General features: G+C 33.6%; 1 protein-coding gene across 4 annotated transcripts in view; it reads right to left on the minus strand.

Annotated features, from left to right (window-relative positions):
* The window catches only part of Gkap1 (G kinase anchoring protein 1), a 56,367-nt gene extending 35,661 nt beyond the window's left edge, over positions 1-20,706 (minus strand). For 2 of the 4 annotated variants that reach the window (XM_015506085.2, XM_015506083.2), the window contains exons 1-6: positions 20,597-20,706; positions 20,058-20,186; positions 11,785-12,043; positions 10,826-10,969; positions 4,847-4,924; positions 1,481-1,604 (exon numbers count right to left, since the gene is read on the minus strand). In XM_015506085.2, the coding sequence (XP_015361571.1) occupies positions 1,481-1,604; positions 4,847-4,924; positions 10,826-10,969; positions 11,785-12,000 (562 nt within the window). In that variant the 5' untranslated portion in view covers positions 12,001-12,043; positions 20,058-20,186; positions 20,597-20,706. Of the gene's footprint in view, positions 1-1,480; positions 1,605-4,846; positions 4,925-10,825; positions 10,970-11,784; positions 12,044-15,911; positions 15,983-20,057; positions 20,187-20,596 lie in introns of all 4 variants that reach the window. The other 2 variants (XM_048800418.1, XM_015506084.2) reach the window with 2 other exon arrangements.
* Between the last annotated feature and the right edge of the window lie 11 nt (positions 20,707-20,717).

A 20,717-nucleotide genomic window follows, 5' to 3' on the forward strand; every position in this document is an offset into this window, starting at 1 on the left:
TAACTACTTAAGAAATGAAACATATGTCAAATAAAGTAGGGGTTCTAAAAATAATTCTCTTCATACTTCTACTTTTAGTGAAATATGTTTCTTATATAAAATCTTTCTTATTAGAGATTTTATTTTAACATGCATGTGTGTTCTTTTAACCTCAAAGTAAAGCAAATTACTCAGGAGCAGACTATAGGAAAAACTCTGGAGCCTCAAAAGAAAGCAAAATAATCCTCTAAATTCATTCCTAGTTAGTTCACAAAAACACTTTTGCAACAGTATTTAGATCTTTCATTTTTATTTTTTGAAATTACTGCTATAGAGACATTTATACTCATAGAGTAATGTTAAAAATATTAAGGCTGAATTCTTATGAATAAAATAAACCATCTTTAGCCGCTCATATGGTCAGCAACTATTTTATTCTGTAACACAAGCACTGTTCAAATTTTCTACAATGATGTTAATTTTCTATAGTTGGGAAAATATGGAAGCTACTAGTCACATTGAGCATTTGAAGTGTGAGTAATGCAATTCAGGAGCTATACTTTTAAACTAATGTATATTTAAAATGCCACTGATAAATAGTGGCTACCATATTGTATAGCACAAGGTAAGGTATTACCCATATTAGAAATGATGTGCTTTGTGGTCTGTCTTCAAAAGTTTAATGGAGGATATAATTCCTTCTGTCTTTGCTGTTTAATAATTAATCCAAATGATGTTATATAAACAGTTTTCTGGAAATAAGTTTCATTCTAAAATTTGTATTTTATTTTCTAAGGGGTAATTCCAGATAATGTGAAGTGGTTGATCAATAATGGTTGAGATGTTTGGTCATTTCAGTTTATGTATATGAACAGAAATATATTTTAAGGTCACTCAAATTGAAAATGCCAATTTTAATTTTTGTTAAGTTTTAGAAAAGTAACAAGTTCAAAAATACAAAAAGATAAGTATTTACTGAGTTTTATGAAGTTTTAACAATTGATTTAAATTATCCTAATCCTCAAATATTTTACTTATAAACAGATCGCTATGGTTTGTCCTCTTCAAAATGCATTTTGAACTTTTATTTTCATTAAAATAGAATTAAGAGGTGATTCAGCCATGAGGTCTCCACCCTCAAAAGTGGGACTAGTGCCATGTTAAAAGAGTGTGTTTGACCCCCTCCTGCTTCCACAAGACAATGTGGAAGTGTGTTTGACCCCCTCTTCCACAAGACAATGCAGCATGAAGGTTCTTGCAAATGCTAGCACCCTGACACTAAACTTCCCTACCTCCAAACTGAATCAATAAATTTGTTTGTTATAAATTATCTAATCTCAGATGTTAAAATATAAAAGCACAAAACAGACTAAGAAGCAGGTTTACATTTTAAATGACACATTAGAAAACAATTTTTATCAATTTTAAAAAATTTGTACTTACAACTTAAGTATAAAAAGATAATATGATTCTAGCATAACAGATACGGTACATACATTACCTTCAGATTGAAAATCTTTTAGTGATACTGTGAGAGGTTTGTCTTTTCCCTGATGGTTCTTTCTTTTATCCTTTTTATTCATAACTTTTGACTGAGTTGAAGAATTTTCAGCATTTTCATACTCCTGAAAAGAATTACCAATAATAATTAAGTTTAGTTTATAAATTATAAAATCAACTGACCAGGAAGAAATACATTTCTTAAAGTTTTATTTTAAAGATAAGAATCAGGAAGCTGGGGTTGTGGCTCAGTGGTACAGTGCTTGCCTGGCATGCGTGAGGCCCTGGGTTCAATCCTCAGCACCACATTCATAAATCAATAAATAAGGGTACTGTGCCCATCTACAACTAAAAAATAAAAATAAATTTTAAAAAGAAGCAGATTTTAAAAGTCACAACTTCGTCAGTCAAATCATATAAATTTTATAAAGTACCTATTTATATGCTCAACCTCTCACAACTTACATTAAAATAGAAACAAAAATATTTTATCTTTATCTATAACCTCTTTCCTTTCAGAACCAAATTTAAGACAGTAAGTGCATTCTCACACCACTGAAATCTGGCTTCTGTTGTTCTCTGACTCTAAAATTAAAGTCAACCTCAACTTAATCATTAATTCAGAAGGTATTTTTTCTTTCAACCTTCTCTTGGTTTTCTCAATACATAAGTCATCTTTAGTAGCTTCTTTAGCCAACCTTCTTAAAAATATAACTGCCGTCCACCATTATCTCTTAACCTATTCTTCTTATGCCTTATATTCATTGCTCTTCAAAGTTTTAAGTTCCACTTTTATACTAATGATTTATGTGTGTACATAGAGAAGTCAGCTGGAGTTTTCAATAAGCATTTCCACATTAAATGTGTTTATCTTCCCATTCAACCAACCTGCTTTCCCCACTTCATCCTTTTCTTATTACCTTGTTATGCCACCACCATCTATACAATTGTCTAAGCTAGGAAACTCATGGTATCCTTGTCTATTTTTCTACACACTTTATATCCCAATTAGTTATTAGTTACTAAGTCTTGTTGAGTTTGTATAATAAAATCTCTTAAATCTATTCTCTTTTCCTTGTAACTTCTGACATTTTCCCCTATTGTCTTTTGCTTGTACATTGCCATAGTCTTTTAATCCTTCGATCATCTTCTACACTGCTACATCATGAATTTCTAAAGTAAAAACTCAAAATCAATCTTAAAAAGTTCAATAACTTTCTGCCAAGAGATGTATAAAATCTGACCTTCTTGGGTAGTACACAAGATTCTTTGCATCCTATCCTTCTGGCCATTGCTGGAGAGCAATTCTAGCCTCCTAAATTATAATTTTCAAATAGGTTATGTTCTTCCACATATAAACTTCTTGTGTATTTGCCACACCTTCCCTGAGAATGCCTACTTTCCTCTTGCCTACCTTGTAAACATGTAAATACATCTAATAAGACTTTTCTTCAAGAATCCTTTCCAAAAATCCATCCTCATGAAAGGCACTAAAAAGTCTTCTATTTTTCTGAATTCCCATCAAACAAAGAACGTATATCTCTCAGTACTATACATTATAATTATATGCATGTCTTCTACTAATCTCAAAAGAAGCTGGGATTATGTCTTTCATCTTTTTATCATGTGCTTAGCACATTTTGGCTATTTAATAAGTATTTGGTGAATGAATGAGAAGACATAATAAAGCATCTCAAACCTCAGTTATCTATTATAAAAACTTTCAGGCTAACATAAATTTTTTGGAATAGTGCTACATCAATGTAATCATGTAAAAGTAGCCATTGCATAAAAAGAAATTTCTCCATTCTCTCTTATTGTCTGATAAAAATCAATGCTTTGGGGCACTAAGCCTATGATTATGGCAAGAAAACTGGCTGGGACCATATTTATCAACACCATTTACTCTATTCCTTTTCTAAGAATATAGCTAATTCTTTTACCTTTAAAATCTCAACATTTATCTAAGCAGCAGCAAATCATACGAAAATATCCTATTTGATAAAGTTTAATGTCCTAAGGAGCAATACAGGAAGATCTTTCCAGTGTAACCTGAAAGTACATTTAAATGATTAAATCACAGTAAAAGTGAGCTATATCCGTTTTTGTAGTTACCTGTTTGTTATGTGTGAACAGGTAACAATAAAGGTTATAGTCATTCTCGATTATTTGAAATAATAGGAGTAGGAATACATAAAATGAAACTAACACCTACATTATATAAAGGGCACTTTTCTTTAATATTTATTTTTTAGTTGTAGTTGGACACAATATATTATTTTTATGTGGTGCTGAAGATCAAACCTAGGGTCTCACGCATGCTAGGTGAGCGCTCTACCACTGAGCTACACCCCAGCCCCCAAAGGGCACTTTACTAGCAACTTTTAATCTTTTCCACTAAACTATGATTAAGCAGAAAAATCACCTGCTGTGAATTTTAATTCCTCTCTTCCTTTCATCTTGGATAAAGATGTTAATGTATAGTATCATGGCCAAAAAGACCTAAACATGACAGGGCCCATTTATGATCAACCAATGAATAACCGCAAGTTAAATAACTTTAATGAACCATCAAGATCCCAATAAATGTCAAAGACTAGAATGTTAAATGATATGAAGACAATCAATGCTTAATTTAAGTATAGAAACTGAAACCGATACTACTTTTTACTTAAATGTTTCTACAGTCATAAGGTATAAGATGCATTTCAGCGTACAATTTAATAAATAAACCTCAGTGATAAATGCTGAGTTTACAAAGCCAATATGTCAGAATGATGTCCCATTTACTTTAGTTAACAGTAGTGTATCTCTGGCAAAGTCTCTTAATGGATGACTAGAGTACTGTAGTTCTTTCATCTACTTAAACTTTTAAAATATTTTTTTTAGGGGATAGTGGAGCTGGGGATTGAATCTCTGTCACTAAGCTACAACCCCAAGGGGCTCCCTAAATGTACCTATAGTCTATGTTCATTTAAAACTAAAATAAATTATCTGTTGTGAATTTCATTCCCTTTCTTCCCTTCACCTTGGTTGGAAGAACTCTTAAGCATTCTATATCATTAGAGGAAACAGTCAACATGTTTACATTCTCTCAAAACCTGAAGAAGAATTCTATTATTAAAATTAATAATATTTTTGCAATGATGAATATTCAGGACAATCTTAATCTATTTTTTTTTTTTTGCAATTCTGGGCATTAAACCCAGGGCTTCACATGTGCTAGGGCCTCACATGTGCTAAGCAAGCACTCTATCACTGAGTTATATCCCCAACACAGAACTTTTATGTAAAATTCAGAAGGACAGTCCTAGCCTTCAACTACTTAAAACTTTTTAAATATCTCAATCAATAAATAAACAAATACCTTTTTGTGCTCTTCATATTCTAATTTACTTAGCAACAATGCCTTCTCAAGATCTGCTTCAAACATTTCAGATGTCAGCTAAAAAAAAAAAGTTTCACAATAAAGAGATGATAGTATTATATTCTGTTAGTAAAAGAATCATAACATGACAATATGGACAAGAAAACAAGTAGTGGTTCCATCTGCCGCTAAACTTTTAATCCATATTTCTGACATTTAATTATGGAAAGGGTATTTATGATTATATTCCAATATGTCTTACATTCTGACTAATACTACTAACTAAAATAAGTTAGTAGGCAGGAGAACATATTAAAAGATAGAAGTCTTATAAAATATCATTACTATTTTTCACATTAACTCACAGAATTTCAATATTAATGTAGATGATTCTAAACGAATGATAAAAACTGAATAAAATGGAAATTTTAAATTAAAAAACATGGCTCTCCCCAGCATTTGATTATAATTGAAGCAATTGAGAGCTTAAATTTACTTTGTTTTCCTAGTGCTACAGACAAAACCCACAGCCTGTGTATACTCTACCACTAAACTGTATACTCAGTATAAAAGTAAACAATACTGATTTAAACTTAAGTTTTTTTTTTTTTAAAAAAAAGTCACTGTAATCAGCCATTCTGATAAAAAGTGAATTTTAAATGAGAGAGATGTGGAAAAAATTAAATTATGGGAGATCTCAGAGATGCAAAATTTAAATTCCTACTCTATCCATGCTAGCTATGACTTTGGACAAGTTATAGAACTTCTGTGGATTCCATTTTCCTCACATATAAAGAGGAAATTGAATATTATCCTTACAGTGTATTTCTAAGGATTTAAAGTTGCAATACACATGGAGTACCTAGCATAGTATCTGCCTGGCATAAAAGCAGTACTTAGTATATTAGAACTCCCTTCCTACCTTAAAAGAATAAAAGATCTCCCATATTTTTGGTAAGGCAGAATAAATATTGTCAATGACCATACTACCAAAGGCACTTCACAGATTTAATGCAATTCCTATTAAAAGATCAGTGATGTTCTTCATGGAACTAGAAAAAGCAATCATGAAATTCATTTGGAAAAATAAAGAAGCCCACAATAGTCAAAGCAATCCTTAGTGAGAAAAGTGATGCAGGAAGCATCACAATACCAGACCTGAAATTATACTACAGAGATATTCTAACAAAAATGGCATGGTATTGGCACCAAAACAGACATGAAGACCAGTGGTACAGAATAGAACACACAGAGACAAACCCACATAAACATAGTTATCTCATACTAGACAAAGGCACTATAAACATACATTGGAGAAAAGAACTCTTTAATAAATGACGCTGAAAAAATTGGAAATCCATATGTAGCAAAACACAATTAAACCCCTATCACTCACCCTGCACAAAACTCAACTCAAAGTGGTCAAGGACTTAGGCATTAGACAAGAGACCTGTTCCTACTAGAAGAAAAAGTAGGCCCAACTCTCCATCGTCAGCTTAGGAACCGAATACCTCAACAAGACTCCTAAAGTGCAAGAAGTAAAATGAAGAATCAATAAATGGAATGGTATCAAACTACAATGCTTCTTTACAGCAAAAGAAACAACAATGTGAAGAGAGAGCCTAAAGAATGGGAGAAAAATCTTTGTTACCTGCACCACAGGGCTGCACAAAAAGCTCAAAAAGCTTAACACCAGGGGCTGGGGTTGTAGCTCTGTGGTACAGCACTTGTCTAGCATGTGTGAGGCACTGGGTTCAATCCTCAGCACCACATTAAAAAAAAAAAATTAATCAATTAATCAAATAAAAATATTGTGTCCATCTACAACTAAAAAAAAATTTTTTTTAAACAAAAACCTTAACACACACAAAAAAAAACCCTATCAATACATGGACAAAGGAACTGAAAATGCACTTCACAGAATAAAAAATACAAATGGTCAACAAATATATGAAAAAATGTTCAACATCCCTAGCAATTAGAGAAATGCAAATTAAAACCACACTGAGATTTCATCTCACTCCAGTCAGAATTATCAAGAACACAAGTAACAAGATGGGGATATAGCTCAGTTGGTAGAGTGCTCGACTCACATGCACAAGGTCCTGAGTTCAATCCCCAGCAACACACACACACACACACACACACTCTCTCTCTCTCTCTCTCTCACACACACACACACAGAATACAAGTAACAATAAATATTGGCAAGAATGTGGGAAAAAAGGTACACTCATACATTGCTAGTAGAACTGCAAATTTGTGCAACCACTCAACAGTATGGAGATTCCTCAGAAAACCTGGATTGGAACCACCATTTGACCCAGTTATCCTACTCCTCAGTTTTTAATTAAGGACTTAAAATCAGCATACTACAGTGACATAGCCATGTCAATGTTTATAGAAGCTCAATTCACAACAGCTAAGCTATGGAACCAATGTAGGTGCCATTCAGTAGATGAACAGATAAAGAAAATGTGGCATATACACAATGGAATATTACTCAGTCACAAAGAAGAATGGAATTATGGCATTTGCTGGTAAGTGGATGGAACTGAAGAATATCATGCTAAGTGATATAAGCCAATCCCCTAAAAACAAAAGCTAAATGTTCTGATATTTGGATGCTAACTCCCAAAAAGTGGGGGAAGGGAAGAATAGAAGTTCACTGGATTAAACAAAGAAGAATGAGGGCTGGGGATATGGCTCAAGTGGTAGCGCGCTCGCCTAGCATGCGTGAGGCACTGGGTTCGATTCTCAGCACCACATAAAAAATGTAAAAATATTGTGTCCACCAAAAAAAAAAAACCTAAAAATTAAATATTAAAAAAAAAAAAAAACAAAGGGGAATGAAGGGGATGGAAGGGGGATGGGATTAGGAAAAATAGTACGATGAATTAGATATAACTTTCATATGTTCATGTATGAATACACAACCAGTGTAATTCTACATCATGTACAACCACAAAAATGGGAAGTTATACTTCTTGTATGTACAGTATCAAAATACATTCTACTGTTACATATAACTAAACAGAACAAATTAAAAATAAAATAAGGGGCTGGGGCTGTTGCTCAGCGGTAGAGCATTTGCCTAGCACTGGGTTCAATAAAAATTATTGGTTCAATACTCAGCACCACATAAAAATGGATAAATAAAGGCACTGTGTTCATCTACAGTTAAAAAAAATTTTTAAATAAAATAAAATATTAAGTCTGATTTTTCATTGTAGGCAAACTGTTTTCTTCAGTGCATATTATTTATAGTAGTATTTTCTTATTTTTCATTCTTAAAATTTAAAAAAACTTTAAAAGACTTAAAGTTGGCTTTAGTTTTTTTCAAGCTTAGATTTAAATCAAGCTTAAAGAAATATTTGTTGGGCTGGGGTTGTGGCTCAGTGGTAGTGCGCTTGTCTGGCATGTGTAAGGCACTGGGTTTGATCCTTAGCACCACATAAAAATAAATAAATAAAGGTATCATGTCTATCTACAATTTAAAAAAGAAGAAATTTTTGTCAACATTATCTTTAATGCCTTTCTTCATTCTATTGGTTTTAGGAACACTAACTGTTCCTCTGATTTTATTTCAGTGTATCATGTCAATTTTAATTAGCAAAATTTATCACAAATTTTCTTTCATACTACTCTCAATTTTCTTCTGGGTATATTCTGTTTTTTAGTTCTTCTAATGAAGTTTTTAAAATCTTACATTACTTATTTCCTAAATTTTTAAATTCACCAATCTCCCTTTCAACTCCTGTTTCTCATCAACTCTTTCATTTCAGTCCATTATCTTATCTCACCTTGTTATATAACCATCCCCTTGGTTTTTATAAAATGTGCTAGTCCATTGATTGTTATTAAAATTAATTTCTGTTCCCTACAGAAAATCTTTTCCAGAGTATGTTTTCCCTCTGGATGCTAAGTACAATGTTCTTTTCCTATTTTGTGGAAGAAACTTTTCTTTAGCCAACATGAGATTAACCAAGATCCAATATTGTTATTAAGGTAGAATGGATGCTTCTTTACTGACTAGTACTGGTTGCTCCTTAATTCCTCATTCAGATTTTATGCAGAGGCTTAGTTATTACCAATATAGTGATTTAGGAATAGATTTTGTTTTGGAATAATTTCCCTTTTGTATTTGAAATAAGCTACCACATAAAAAAATCAGGCAAAGCTTTTTGTTAGATTCAGCTCTCTATACTTGAAATTTCTTATAGTGCTGTTTTCCTACTGTATCAGGAAGAACACACCCCACATACTATATACTTTTTGCCTAGTACAGGTACTTCCTGATTCCTCCAAATGTAGCTACTTTTGAAATCTATAACTCCTCACAGTAAAATGGATTCCAAGTGGTATACTGTCTATTGGTTCCAGGCCTGCTCTATCTCTTGTTCACCTGTCAGTGTAATTACCCAAGTTCTATGACCCTGATTATTTTCCTCCAAGTGAGACTTCTAAATAAGGTACCAGGTCTTCCTACATAACCCATAAATAGTATACCCAGAAGAAATTCCTGGGCCTTGCATGCCATCCTTACATAGCGTCAGAGTCAAATCAATTTAATTACTTTTTAGAATTACCAGATCATTGAGATAGAGGAAGGAGAAGAAATGTTTTCAGATATCTGTACTCAAGTTCCCATATTACATGGGATTAATTCTGGAATTTTGAGCTTTCCTTCATGAGTTTTCTAGTAATCTTTAGGCCATTAGGAGAATTTCTCTCTGGTGAAGACACTGATAGATTCTACTACTGTATAAAAAAGTAGCTTATTACAACATTAACACTTTAAATAAGAATTAGTCACAATGAATGTGGTATAAGAGGAAAAAAAAGAAACCAACCCCTAGAAATAATTCCTATTAAAAGTACAATGACTTTTAATATCTGTTGTAAATATAACAGATAACTACAACAGATAATATCAGTGAGTACAAGATGGTTTATCCGGTTTATCAATGTCTGAAGAAGTCAACAGCATTACTGCATGGCTCTAGAGTAATAACTAACTGTTATAATGATGAGCCTAAAGCAATTCAAAATCTTAAATAAAATGATATAATTAACATAGCTTATGTTGAAAGCTTACTACAGAACTGTCTACTTCTTTTAGAACTAATATCCAAAGATAGGAACAGCCACTCTAACAGACCAAACATCTGCTAGAACAATATCTATTCCCTATTGATCAAACAACAGATAAGCAAATAAACAAACCTTTCATTTCCTACACATATAGCATCTCCTAGAGTACATTCCAGGCTTAGTCTGTTATTTTCCTGCACATGACAAAAAAATTATTGGTCTTAATAAATTACTTTATGTGGTTGCTATTAGTGATATTTAATAAAAATACAGAAGAACAAAATGTCGTGTAAATAGGTCAAAGAAACAAATGTCATCAACAATTTTATATCAAGGTTAAAAAGGAAGTTCCCCTCAAAATCCTTCTTATCACACAAAGCTGTTACTAGGTATTTTTAGCAATAGATCTCTGGCTCTTCAAATATGACTTTTTAAATTTAAAATAATTAAATCTTGTTCCTCTACCTCCCCTCTCTCCTTCATCAAAAAGCAGATGAGTTAAAAACAACAACAACAACAACAAAAAAAAAACATATACACAGAGCTAGGGATGTAGCTAGAGGTAGAGTTTTAGCCTGCTCAAGGTCCTGGGTTTGATCCCTAGCACCAAAAATGTCCCAAAACAATTAAAAAACAACAACAACAACAAAAAAAAAACACCTGATAGTACTGCTTTGAAGTGCCAAAACTAACATAAGTAACAAATGGATCAATCTGCTTTTCTAGTAGATTTTTAAAAATCTATTAAAAGTAGCAAACACATGTGAATTAATCTAATACAAAGCTGCTTCTTAGAACAATGGTGATAAAGATTCAAAGGCACTGCCATCTTAAAAATTCTCCAAATCACTGAAAAATAGAGCAAAATTATTTACTTAGCTGTACCTGTTCATCTCTTTGTCTCCATTCTTGCCAATTTTCTTCACGTGAATCCTTCTGTACTGGGTTTGACAGTGAAAGCTCATGTTGTGTGTTACAAATGGCATGGGAGGATTTCTGAGGAATTTTCTTAAAAGCAAGATTCCTGAGCTATAAAACAAACACAAAATATCTTATATCCTGATTAATGATTTTTTTAATTTAAAAAGATATTTTACTTCTCTACTCATTGTGGTAACTCACACAACAAAAATAATTTGTGTGTTTAATTAAAAATTGTTTTAATTTAATTTTTTGAGACAGTCTTGCCCAAGCTGGCCTTGAATTCCTGAGTTCAAGTGATCTTCCTGCCTCAGACTCCTGAGCATCTAGGACCATAATGGGTCAGCACGACTGACTAATTTAAGGTGTTTTACTTTTTAATTTTTCTTACAGTGCTGGGGATTGAACCCAGGGCCTAGCACATGCTAGGCAAGCTCTGTACCACTAAACTACACTCCCATTCATTATCTGTGTTTTTTTAATAATCTTTGTAAAGTATTAAATTTGCCATAATTTCAAATGTTGGTAGTTGCAGATAAAATGACTAAGTGAAAATAGATTTATTCTATATTATCTCAGTTTTAATGATTCCTCTTTACTGAAGAGAAGTATACTGGGTAGAAAACAGTAAAATAATCATGCTTTGAAAATGCAAAACAATACAGTTCAAAATACAAATTTAAAATTTAAATAAATGGCCTTTTGAATTGCATATGCAAGATTCTAGGGACAGGAAAAAAAGGCATTTAAAAAATGTTCACTACATTTGACTTCAAGTACTCATAAATTTACATCCATCAATTCAAGTAATATTTATTGAGTACCCATGGATCAGGTACTATGAATACCCAGGTAAACGAGACAGTACCTGCCCTTATGATTCTGTCTCTAAGGAAAGCAGAGAATACAAGTACAATTGTTACCTCATTTGCTTCATTCTGTTGCTGTTCTTTCTTTTTTCTTCTTTTCTCTCTCTTTTTCTCATTTGTAGTTGATTTGCTTCCCAAAGTTTGAGACTTTCCAGTATTCCGACCTTTGCCTTTTCCAGGCTCAGAATCAGAACCACTGCCACTATCCACTTGTAACAGTGCAAAACGAGAGGCAGTAGTGGGAACAGAACTAAGTACTGCTGAGGCCATGATATAGATTTTTCTCTTAAAATACTTCTGTCAAGAATAATTCCTGTAGGAAGAGAAAAGCATAAAATATATGTACACACACTTTTCCTGATGTCATATTTAATAATATTTGGATTTAAACCCATAGTCCCACTGGCAATAACATACTTTTTAAAAAATATCTTTATTTTATTTATTTTTTTTATGTGGTGCTGAGGATTGAACCCAGTACCTCATAAGTGCGAGGCAAGTGCTCTGCCACTGAGCTATAACCCCAGTCCACACACTTTTTAACTTAAGTAAATAATATAAAATTATACAAAAGAAAAATGATATATTGATATTTCCCAGATAACCATTGTAATATGTATCCATTTTTCCATCTAGGAATTTTTAAAAAATCATTTTTCATCCCATTTAAATATTGATGTAATATATACACTTTAGTGAAAAACATTCTAAATCAACATGGTTTATAATGGAAAAGGAGAAACATAATTTTTTACCGTACACAAAAAAGACCATTAGTCCAGCTACATGTTTACCCTCAACTTTCAAGTAAATTTAAAAAGGCATAAAAAAGAACAATAATATGTTGAAAATACTTAAATTCAAAACATTTGATTCAAGAGACAATGGCTTAGAATTGAGAGCAAAATAAAGAGCTTCAATTTCCTCTACAACAAAAATTCAAAATTGGCTTTCACATTAGCTTTCAGTTCACCAATCTCTGTGCACCCTACTAATCCAAGCATAGGTAGGTGTAGTTTTATTTAGTGTTGTTAGCATTTCAAGAAACTTTTATTTACACTTGGAAGGAATAAAGGCCCACTAGTAAATTTCTAAGACAAATTACTTAGTTTTGCAAATATAGTAAATGCAATTTACACTGATTAAGTGACTTGCCTAAGATCATTCTAAAACTTAGTGGCAGAGTCAGGAGCAGAACCTTATTTGCTGAAGCTTACCTTTTCCTTCTTTCTCTCCCCCCCCCCACCACCCAGCACCAGCTACCCCACCACTTTTTTGAGGTGCTTGGATTTGAACCCATGCCAAGCATATGCTCTTCCACTGTACAGTCCCAGCACAGACTTTCTTAGATTATGCAACTCAAAAATTTGTTTTTATTTTAAAATAGGTATACAAAAATTTAAGTATTCAGTCTTTTAAAAAATGAATGCTCAAAGTACCAAGCAACTTAATGTTAATCAACCCCTATGCCTCTCCCTAATAGCATTCTACTACTGCCACCATCCAAATATAACTACCATTTTGATTTTTGTGTTTATTTATTTGCTTTCCTTATACTTGTATCATATCTGGCTTGAGTCACAGTGTTCATATCTGAACTAGCAGCTGTCATTCCACTTTGTTACACATATATTTCTTATTACTCACAAGTCACTAGTCTACTGTTCAGTATGGGAGAGGATTATGCTGAGGTGACTATTAGGAGGTAAGAATCACTGATGTCCATTTTGAAAGCTAACCACACACTCTAATTTGTATGTTTTCAGGAGAGAACAAAAATAAGCATGTATTATTAAATCTTTCATCTTAAGAACCCAGAAAAATATTTGGAAATCTTTAAATTTTCTTCAATATAGTAAAGAAAATCTTGAGAGCTGATATTTGAAGATGTGCTACAGCAGTCATTAAATCAAATATTTTTATTCTAATGCCATGTAAAGACCCACACTGTTCCTGTATCCAGAAATATGTAAGTCAAGAGAAAACACCACAATATACAGAGATGACACCACACTGATATATTATGACATATCTGTAGGAAAGGCTTAAACCTTTCCTACAAGTATGAGATAAGGTCTTCATAAATTATTACAAGGGAGAAAATATTACAAAATTAAAAAGAAATTCGAGACTCAAAAACACTGTGAAAAAAATAATTCTGCTTCAACTTCAACATGTCTTATAAAATTATCCTACATAAAGTTTTAGTTGCTTTTAGCACTCTAGGTACATACAATAAGCCCACCCAACTGTTCAACTACCACTAGATTTAATTTTAACAGGGCTAAAAATTGCAAGAGGCAGCTCTATTAGTGCTTACAAATATTCAGAATTATATAACACTTTCCTGTTAAATGCAGGAATGAACACATGACTTACTTTGGCCAACGAAATATAAGCTTTAAAAAGCTTTAAGTTGGTGGTTCACGGTGTTCCCTTTTCCCTGCTTCTGTGATTGTGAAAGCATATATTGAGATGGAGTCACCAATGCCCAGATTTGTGATAGAGTCAAACTACAATGAATAAAGGCACCCTTACTAAGCAGTGATGGAGCAAGAAAGTAGCTTGAGCAAGAAAGCAAGTTTTCTGCCAAAATGCTCAGATTTTCAGGTTGTCACTGCAGTATAACCTAGTTTTAGTAGGATTTAATTTTTTTTTTCATTCTAGAAACTATATCAAAATTGTGAATTTTGTATTTGGGTTGCTCTGCATGAGTTAAATGTTCATAAATGTCTACTCTAAGACATTTATCCAAAGCTCACAGAAATCTTCCTTCTGTGATATAAGGCAGAGTTTCCTTAATCAGTGTATTCTCAGTTTTCTTCAGACCTTCAGGCAGCCAAGGAAAACCCTGGAAAGACATAGCCTCTGTGCTAATCACCTTCTGAGGCAAAGAGCCTCACCTGGTAGTTGCCAGTAGGTAGCTCTTGCTCTACAGTTGTGTTAATTGTCACAAGGGAAATGCTCCAAACCCTATCTACTTAATCAGGTAACTGCAGAATGCACTGCTGCTTCATGGTAGCCAGGCCTATTGGAGAGTTTATGTTCCAGGTGCTCAAACATCAAGGACATGGTTACAAGGAATAGAAGGAAGGAACAGGGGAGCCAAAAATCTCCTAGTGAGCAAACTTGGGTCCTAATTCTCTATGTTGATATCTTCCCCATTTAGTAGTCGTATGATCTCTTAGTATAAAATCTAGTTGCAAGGTGACTGCTCAAACAATGCATATACATTCTGACCATTAGTTTGTCATTATTTTAAAATTAGAAAATCCAATTGAACTTGAAATCTTCTCATTTTATCACAAGAAACTTCAAGTTAGGTTTTTATAAAACACCTTTTAGATTCTTTAAAAACAATTTCAACTCTTATAAATCACTGAATTATTAAGGCAACAAAAGTTTGTTTTTATTATCTACTCAAAACTTTAATGGAGACTCAGAAGAAATCATAATTTAAAAGTCTAAAATCATGAACTGTATATTTTATTTCATGAATAAACTAAAATTTAAGATTTTATATTTACAGAAGCAATCAGCATTCTCATTAGAAATCTGGAAAAGATTTTTAAATTTTAAAAATATAACTAAGCATGTATGACTCTATTGCAAAAGGGTTTTGAAACTTAAACAAATATCAATTTACCTGAAATCCAAGAATCACAGGACAATCTTAAACAATGGCACACAGTATATAAATAAAATATTTCCCAAATGAGTGAAAAGAAATAAAAGAAAAACAAAGCAAAAAGAAGGCATTCGAATAAAAACTGTTACCTGAGGAAAAAACAAATGATAAACACTTGAAAGGCATAATTATTTTTCTGGGAAGTATATACCAGGCTCAACAACCCAAGTGTTAAAAACACATTAGCTGGTAAAGGGTAATATGTAAAAGCGGAAATTTGCAGTTAAAGGGATAGGAATGATATAACTAGAAAGACTCAAACTTGTGCTTCATGCTCTAGTTTAAAAGATAGACAACTCATCTTCTCTCTCAAAGCCATGAAAAAAACTACAATGTCAAAAGCCATCCTAATCAGAACTTCAGAAGTTGTAGAGAGGGAAAGGTAAATTTTAGATAAAATAAATATAACTTAATATACAAATAAATTCCCATTTCTAAATGAGTGTATTATCAATACACATACCAAAAAGAACAAAGAAATGCATGAGCTTACTCATTAGGCTTCCTTTCCTTTCTATAGTTTTCACTATTTCTCCAAAAAGTTCAACAATGATCATATTACTTCTGTAAGAAAAAAAAAAAAAAAACAAAACAAAAAGAAAAAAAGAAAAAGAAAATACTCTCATCTCTGTAAGGGAAAATTATCATGTACATCCAAACTGAAAAAGATAAGCATAGTGTAATAAATGCAATATTGATTTTCCTGCCTTGTGTAAAACTTAGAAAGGGCAACTATAGGTCAGAATTGACAATGAGATGCCTTCAGTTCTTTATGTTAGTAATGCAAAAGTCAAATGATAGAGATCAACTGTCAAAGACAAATTATGCCCAGTGGCTCAGGAGGCTGAGACAGGAGGATTGTGAGTTCAAAGCCAGCCTCAGGAAAAGCAAGTTGCTTAGCAACTCAGTGAGACCTTGTCTTTAAATAAAATACAAAATAGGGCTGGGGATGTGGCTCAGTGCTCAAGTGCTCCTGAGTTCAATTCCTGGTACCCTGTACCCCCGCAAAAAAAAAAAAAAAAAGATTAATTATGTTACATACTTTAAAAGAATATTATCTTCATTAGCAAAGTTTTAAGATTTTAAAAAGAGTTGTCATATAATTTAGGGATTCTTTTGTTATTTTTTTAAATACCTAAGGATCATGAAGATATCAGGCTTTTTAAAGGTACCATATTTCAGGGCTTGACTAGGGCTAACATTCTTCAGTCTATCTTAAACTGCATCTCCACCTCTAGTTATATCTAAAAGATATTAGGATAGATTCAAATACAGCTCTTATCCCTCCTCTATTTTCTTTCTCTTTTCAACACACTAAGTCTTTAAAATTCAGATACTTAGGGGCTGGAGTTGTAGCTCAGTGGTATAGGATTTGCCTAGCATGTGTGAGGCACTGGGTTCGATCATCAGCACCACATAAAATAAAATAAATGTATAGTGTCCATGTACAACTAAAAAAAAAAAAACATTTTAAAAAAATTCAGATACTTACATGCTTATTTACATATTCCTACTTAATGGGACATATATTGCAAATTTTTAGCAGATCTCCCCTAAGCCACTATGTTGGTCTACAAATATGATACCTAATATACATTAAACATATATTTACATATTACTAAAAATATTATAAAATAGGGTTTTTGGTCAAGATATCTAATGATTATTTTGTATTTTCCCCTTGTTCCCTTTGAGTCTCATTTTAAAATTAATTTCAGGGCTGGGGATGCAGCTCAGTTGCAGAGTACTTGCCTAATATACACAAAGCCTTGGGTCTGATCCTCAGCACTACAAAAACAAAAACCAAAAAATAAATCTTTCCTCTAAAAATAAAAATTTTTTTCAAGGCTAATGTAAGAAATTGAAGGAAGACAAAAGACATTCACAAATAATTTTAAAAACAGAAATGTTTCAGGTAAAAACTCAAAAGAAATAAATTCATAATTTTAAATATGCATCCATCATATATAAATGTATCTTTTATTATTTTATTATTGCCTATAATTTAATTATTAGTAGTAAAAACTATTAATTTCTACAAACGAGATTTCAATAATGTCAAAAGTATAACTAAGTCTCCATTTTGTACTCAGGATCCTAAAACTATTTGAATTACTAAACTATTTGACTTACTAAATATTGTGGCATATGTTAGGGCTTTCTATAGCAATTCTGCTTCTTTTTTTTTTATAGATACTCCAGGAAAACCAACTACTTAGAATTTCCTAAGTTCAAGTTTACTTATTCCCGTTTATACACTATTTTCTTTACCTAAATGCCCCCCATCTCTTCCACTTAAAAAGTTTCTAGGGCTGGGGAAGAAGCTCAGTGTTACAGAATTTTGCCTAACATGTTCATAGCCCTGAGTTCAATCCCTAGTGCCACAAAAACAAACAAAAAATATTTCTATTCATTCCTCAAAATCTGCTCAGTTGCTAACATCTCTATGAAGCACTGTCTAACCTGCCCTTCAAGTTAATAATTCCCTCTTCTATAATATTTCCATACACTACACTTATTTGGACTCCTATAAAATTATCTATTGTGCCTACCTCCTTATGGTCCTGATATCAACATTCTGAACAAGAGTTTCTTCTTCCTATTCCTAACAAATATCACAGAACCTAGCACATAGATGATAAATTTGTTGAACTTAATGGTTTTGCAAGTTTATATTCCCTAAGAACAATTACGTATGCAAAGCATACTACAGATCGTCCTCTATTCACACAATACCAGTGTAAATTAACAATGATTATTAGCAGTTCAAAGTGTTTCATTAGGATAAATGCCTTTCTACCAATTAATCATCACCACAACTAATTTTGTCTAGAAAACATATTTGTATAGGATGCATATTTGGTATTAAAGTATTGCGTTAAAAGAATAAGGACTCATCACATACTTAAGTAAACTGTTTTCTAAAAATGAACACCCTAAACTGCAAGCAGCAGGATTTCTAAATAGCTGGTTTTCTCATGCTTTATAGAAGTTTGGAGGACCAATGCCATTTTGACATCATCCCTGTAGACTATGACCTCACAAAAGATCTCCCAGTCCAGGTTATCACAATTAAGGCATTTCAAAGCTTATCTTACTTTTCAGAAAAATCTTTAGAAGATGAAAGACACTCATCTTCTACTAGCACTATCAACCAGTTAGCCTGATCAAAAAAAGAGATATAATGTAGATGCCAATTAGTATGGCCTTTTTTTAATGCAACTTAAATTTAAAAACAAACAAACTGACAGGCTTGGGGTGCAGTTCAGTGGCAGAGTGCTTGTCTAGCATATTCAGGCCCTAAGTTTGATTCTTAGCAACAATAAATAAGTAAATAAAGCACAAAATGAGATGAGGCTCAGTATTATTGATTTAACACCTGGTGAACTATGTTATTACATGTTCTATTCCTCAATTAACACAAACAGTAGCTTTCACTTTGGGTTCTTAAAAACTAAGGTTCACATCCAAGTCTCAATTGCATACTAAAACTCTGTTCATAACACACTTACTGCAAACAATGTAAACCCTTGAGAGTATGCCTCAAACTCCACATTTTTCCTCATAGTTAAGTATGACCTCCACTTTCCAACATGAGCTCCTAATTTCTGAGCACTGAGAAATCTAGCAATAAGTACAAGGGTGTACTGAGTGAAGGCCCAAGGGATTCTCCCATGAATAAAATATATGTACTTTCATTTGCCCACAATGTTCTTTTCATCAATTTCTAGGTTTTTGTTCTTACTCTGTAGAGTTGAAGCCATGTGATGGGAATCTTACAGATAAGTTTATTGTGACCATTTATGAAAATTAAGAATATCTCATTAAATAGAACTTGATACTACCAACTTGGTACAAAATTGTTGAGAAAAAAAGTTAGATTTCTATAAAGATTTTAATATATATACTCATGTATATAAATTAGTTGTAGTTGGACACAATACTTTTATTTATTTATTTATTATGTGGTGCTGAGTATTAAACCCAGGGCCTTGCATGTGCTAGGCCAGTGCTCTATAGCTGAGGCACAACCCCAGCCACCTATATTTTTAATACAGTATTCTAAGTTACTATAAGGTTTCTCAAATATTTTTATGGCTACAAGCCAAATTTTTTAAACTGATGATTCTGGTTGCAATCACCAGCACATTGATTAAATAAACAAGCAATAAATGTTGTAGGAAAAACATCCCTAGCTTTTTTTGTATAAGAAAGTCATTTTCACTAGTCCTTCTAATGAAGGCATTAGCTCCTCTTCAATTGAAAAATGAGGTTAAAGAATGGGAAAAGGGGATGAAGAATAAAGGCATTCAATGTAATTCACTATTTTTGTCATTACTGTTCAATATTTTCTTAAATATTTTAACTTGTAGGTAAACACAATACCTTTATTTATTTTTTTATGTGGTGCTGAGGATCGAATCTAGTGCCTCGCACGTGCAAAGAAAGCGCTCCATCACTGAGCTACAGCCCGAGCCCATACTGCTCAATTTTCAACACCCTAAATGCTGAAATCCACAAAAATTTTGGAAGGCAATTTCAAAAAAATAACGGAAAAAAATTAAATTCTGCTAATTTACTTTTCAATAGCTGGCGGGAAGGAGGAGGAGCACTATGTTCAAAAAGTAATTCACTATACCTCATTCATGAATGAAAGCCAATTTCACCCATAGGCTGTTAACCGATGCTCCAAAACTTACTCGAAAAGTACAGAGAAAGAACTGGGGCTAGGCGAGACCTAACTCGGGCAAAGACGCGGCTCCAAAACCTGAAAGGGAGAAAACAACGAGTCAGGTCGTGGCTCCAGAAATTTCTGAGCGCTTGGCTCTCGAGGAGGGAGGGTGGCTGCGGGCGACGGGGAGGGGGCGGTGGCACCTGTCACTTGAGGGTCCCCAGGGGTTCCTGGAGGCGCAACCACTGTCCCAGCGTTGGGGCCTGGGGGTCGGGCGCAGGTTCCTTCCCGCAGCCCCCGAGCCCTGCGTCAAGCTTCGGGCCGCGGCCCTTCCCGGGGAGCGGCCCTCCCGCGCCCTCTGCCCAGCGCCTCTACGCAGTGGGGCCCATCGCTCCAGGCCAAGTCCCCACCGCGGGTGCGGGAAAGAAAAGCGGTCAGGCCGGCACAACCGCCGCAGGGGCTCCGGAGAGGACCCTCACGAGACGGGCCCGCCTCCGCGTACTCACCGGGCCTCCCGGCCGCCGGCTCGGCCCTCCTCTCCCTCCTCCTTCCCAGTCGCCGCCACAGCTCCCGGGCAGCTACACTGGGCGTTGGGACCCGGCTGGGTCAAGTGCTGTCTCTTATACA

Source organism: Marmota marmota, unplaced genomic scaffold (assembly GCF_001458135.2).
Source record: "Marmota marmota marmota unplaced genomic scaffold, marMar, whole genome shotgun sequence".
NCBI lineage: Eukaryota > Metazoa > Chordata > Mammalia > Rodentia > Sciuridae > Marmota > Marmota marmota.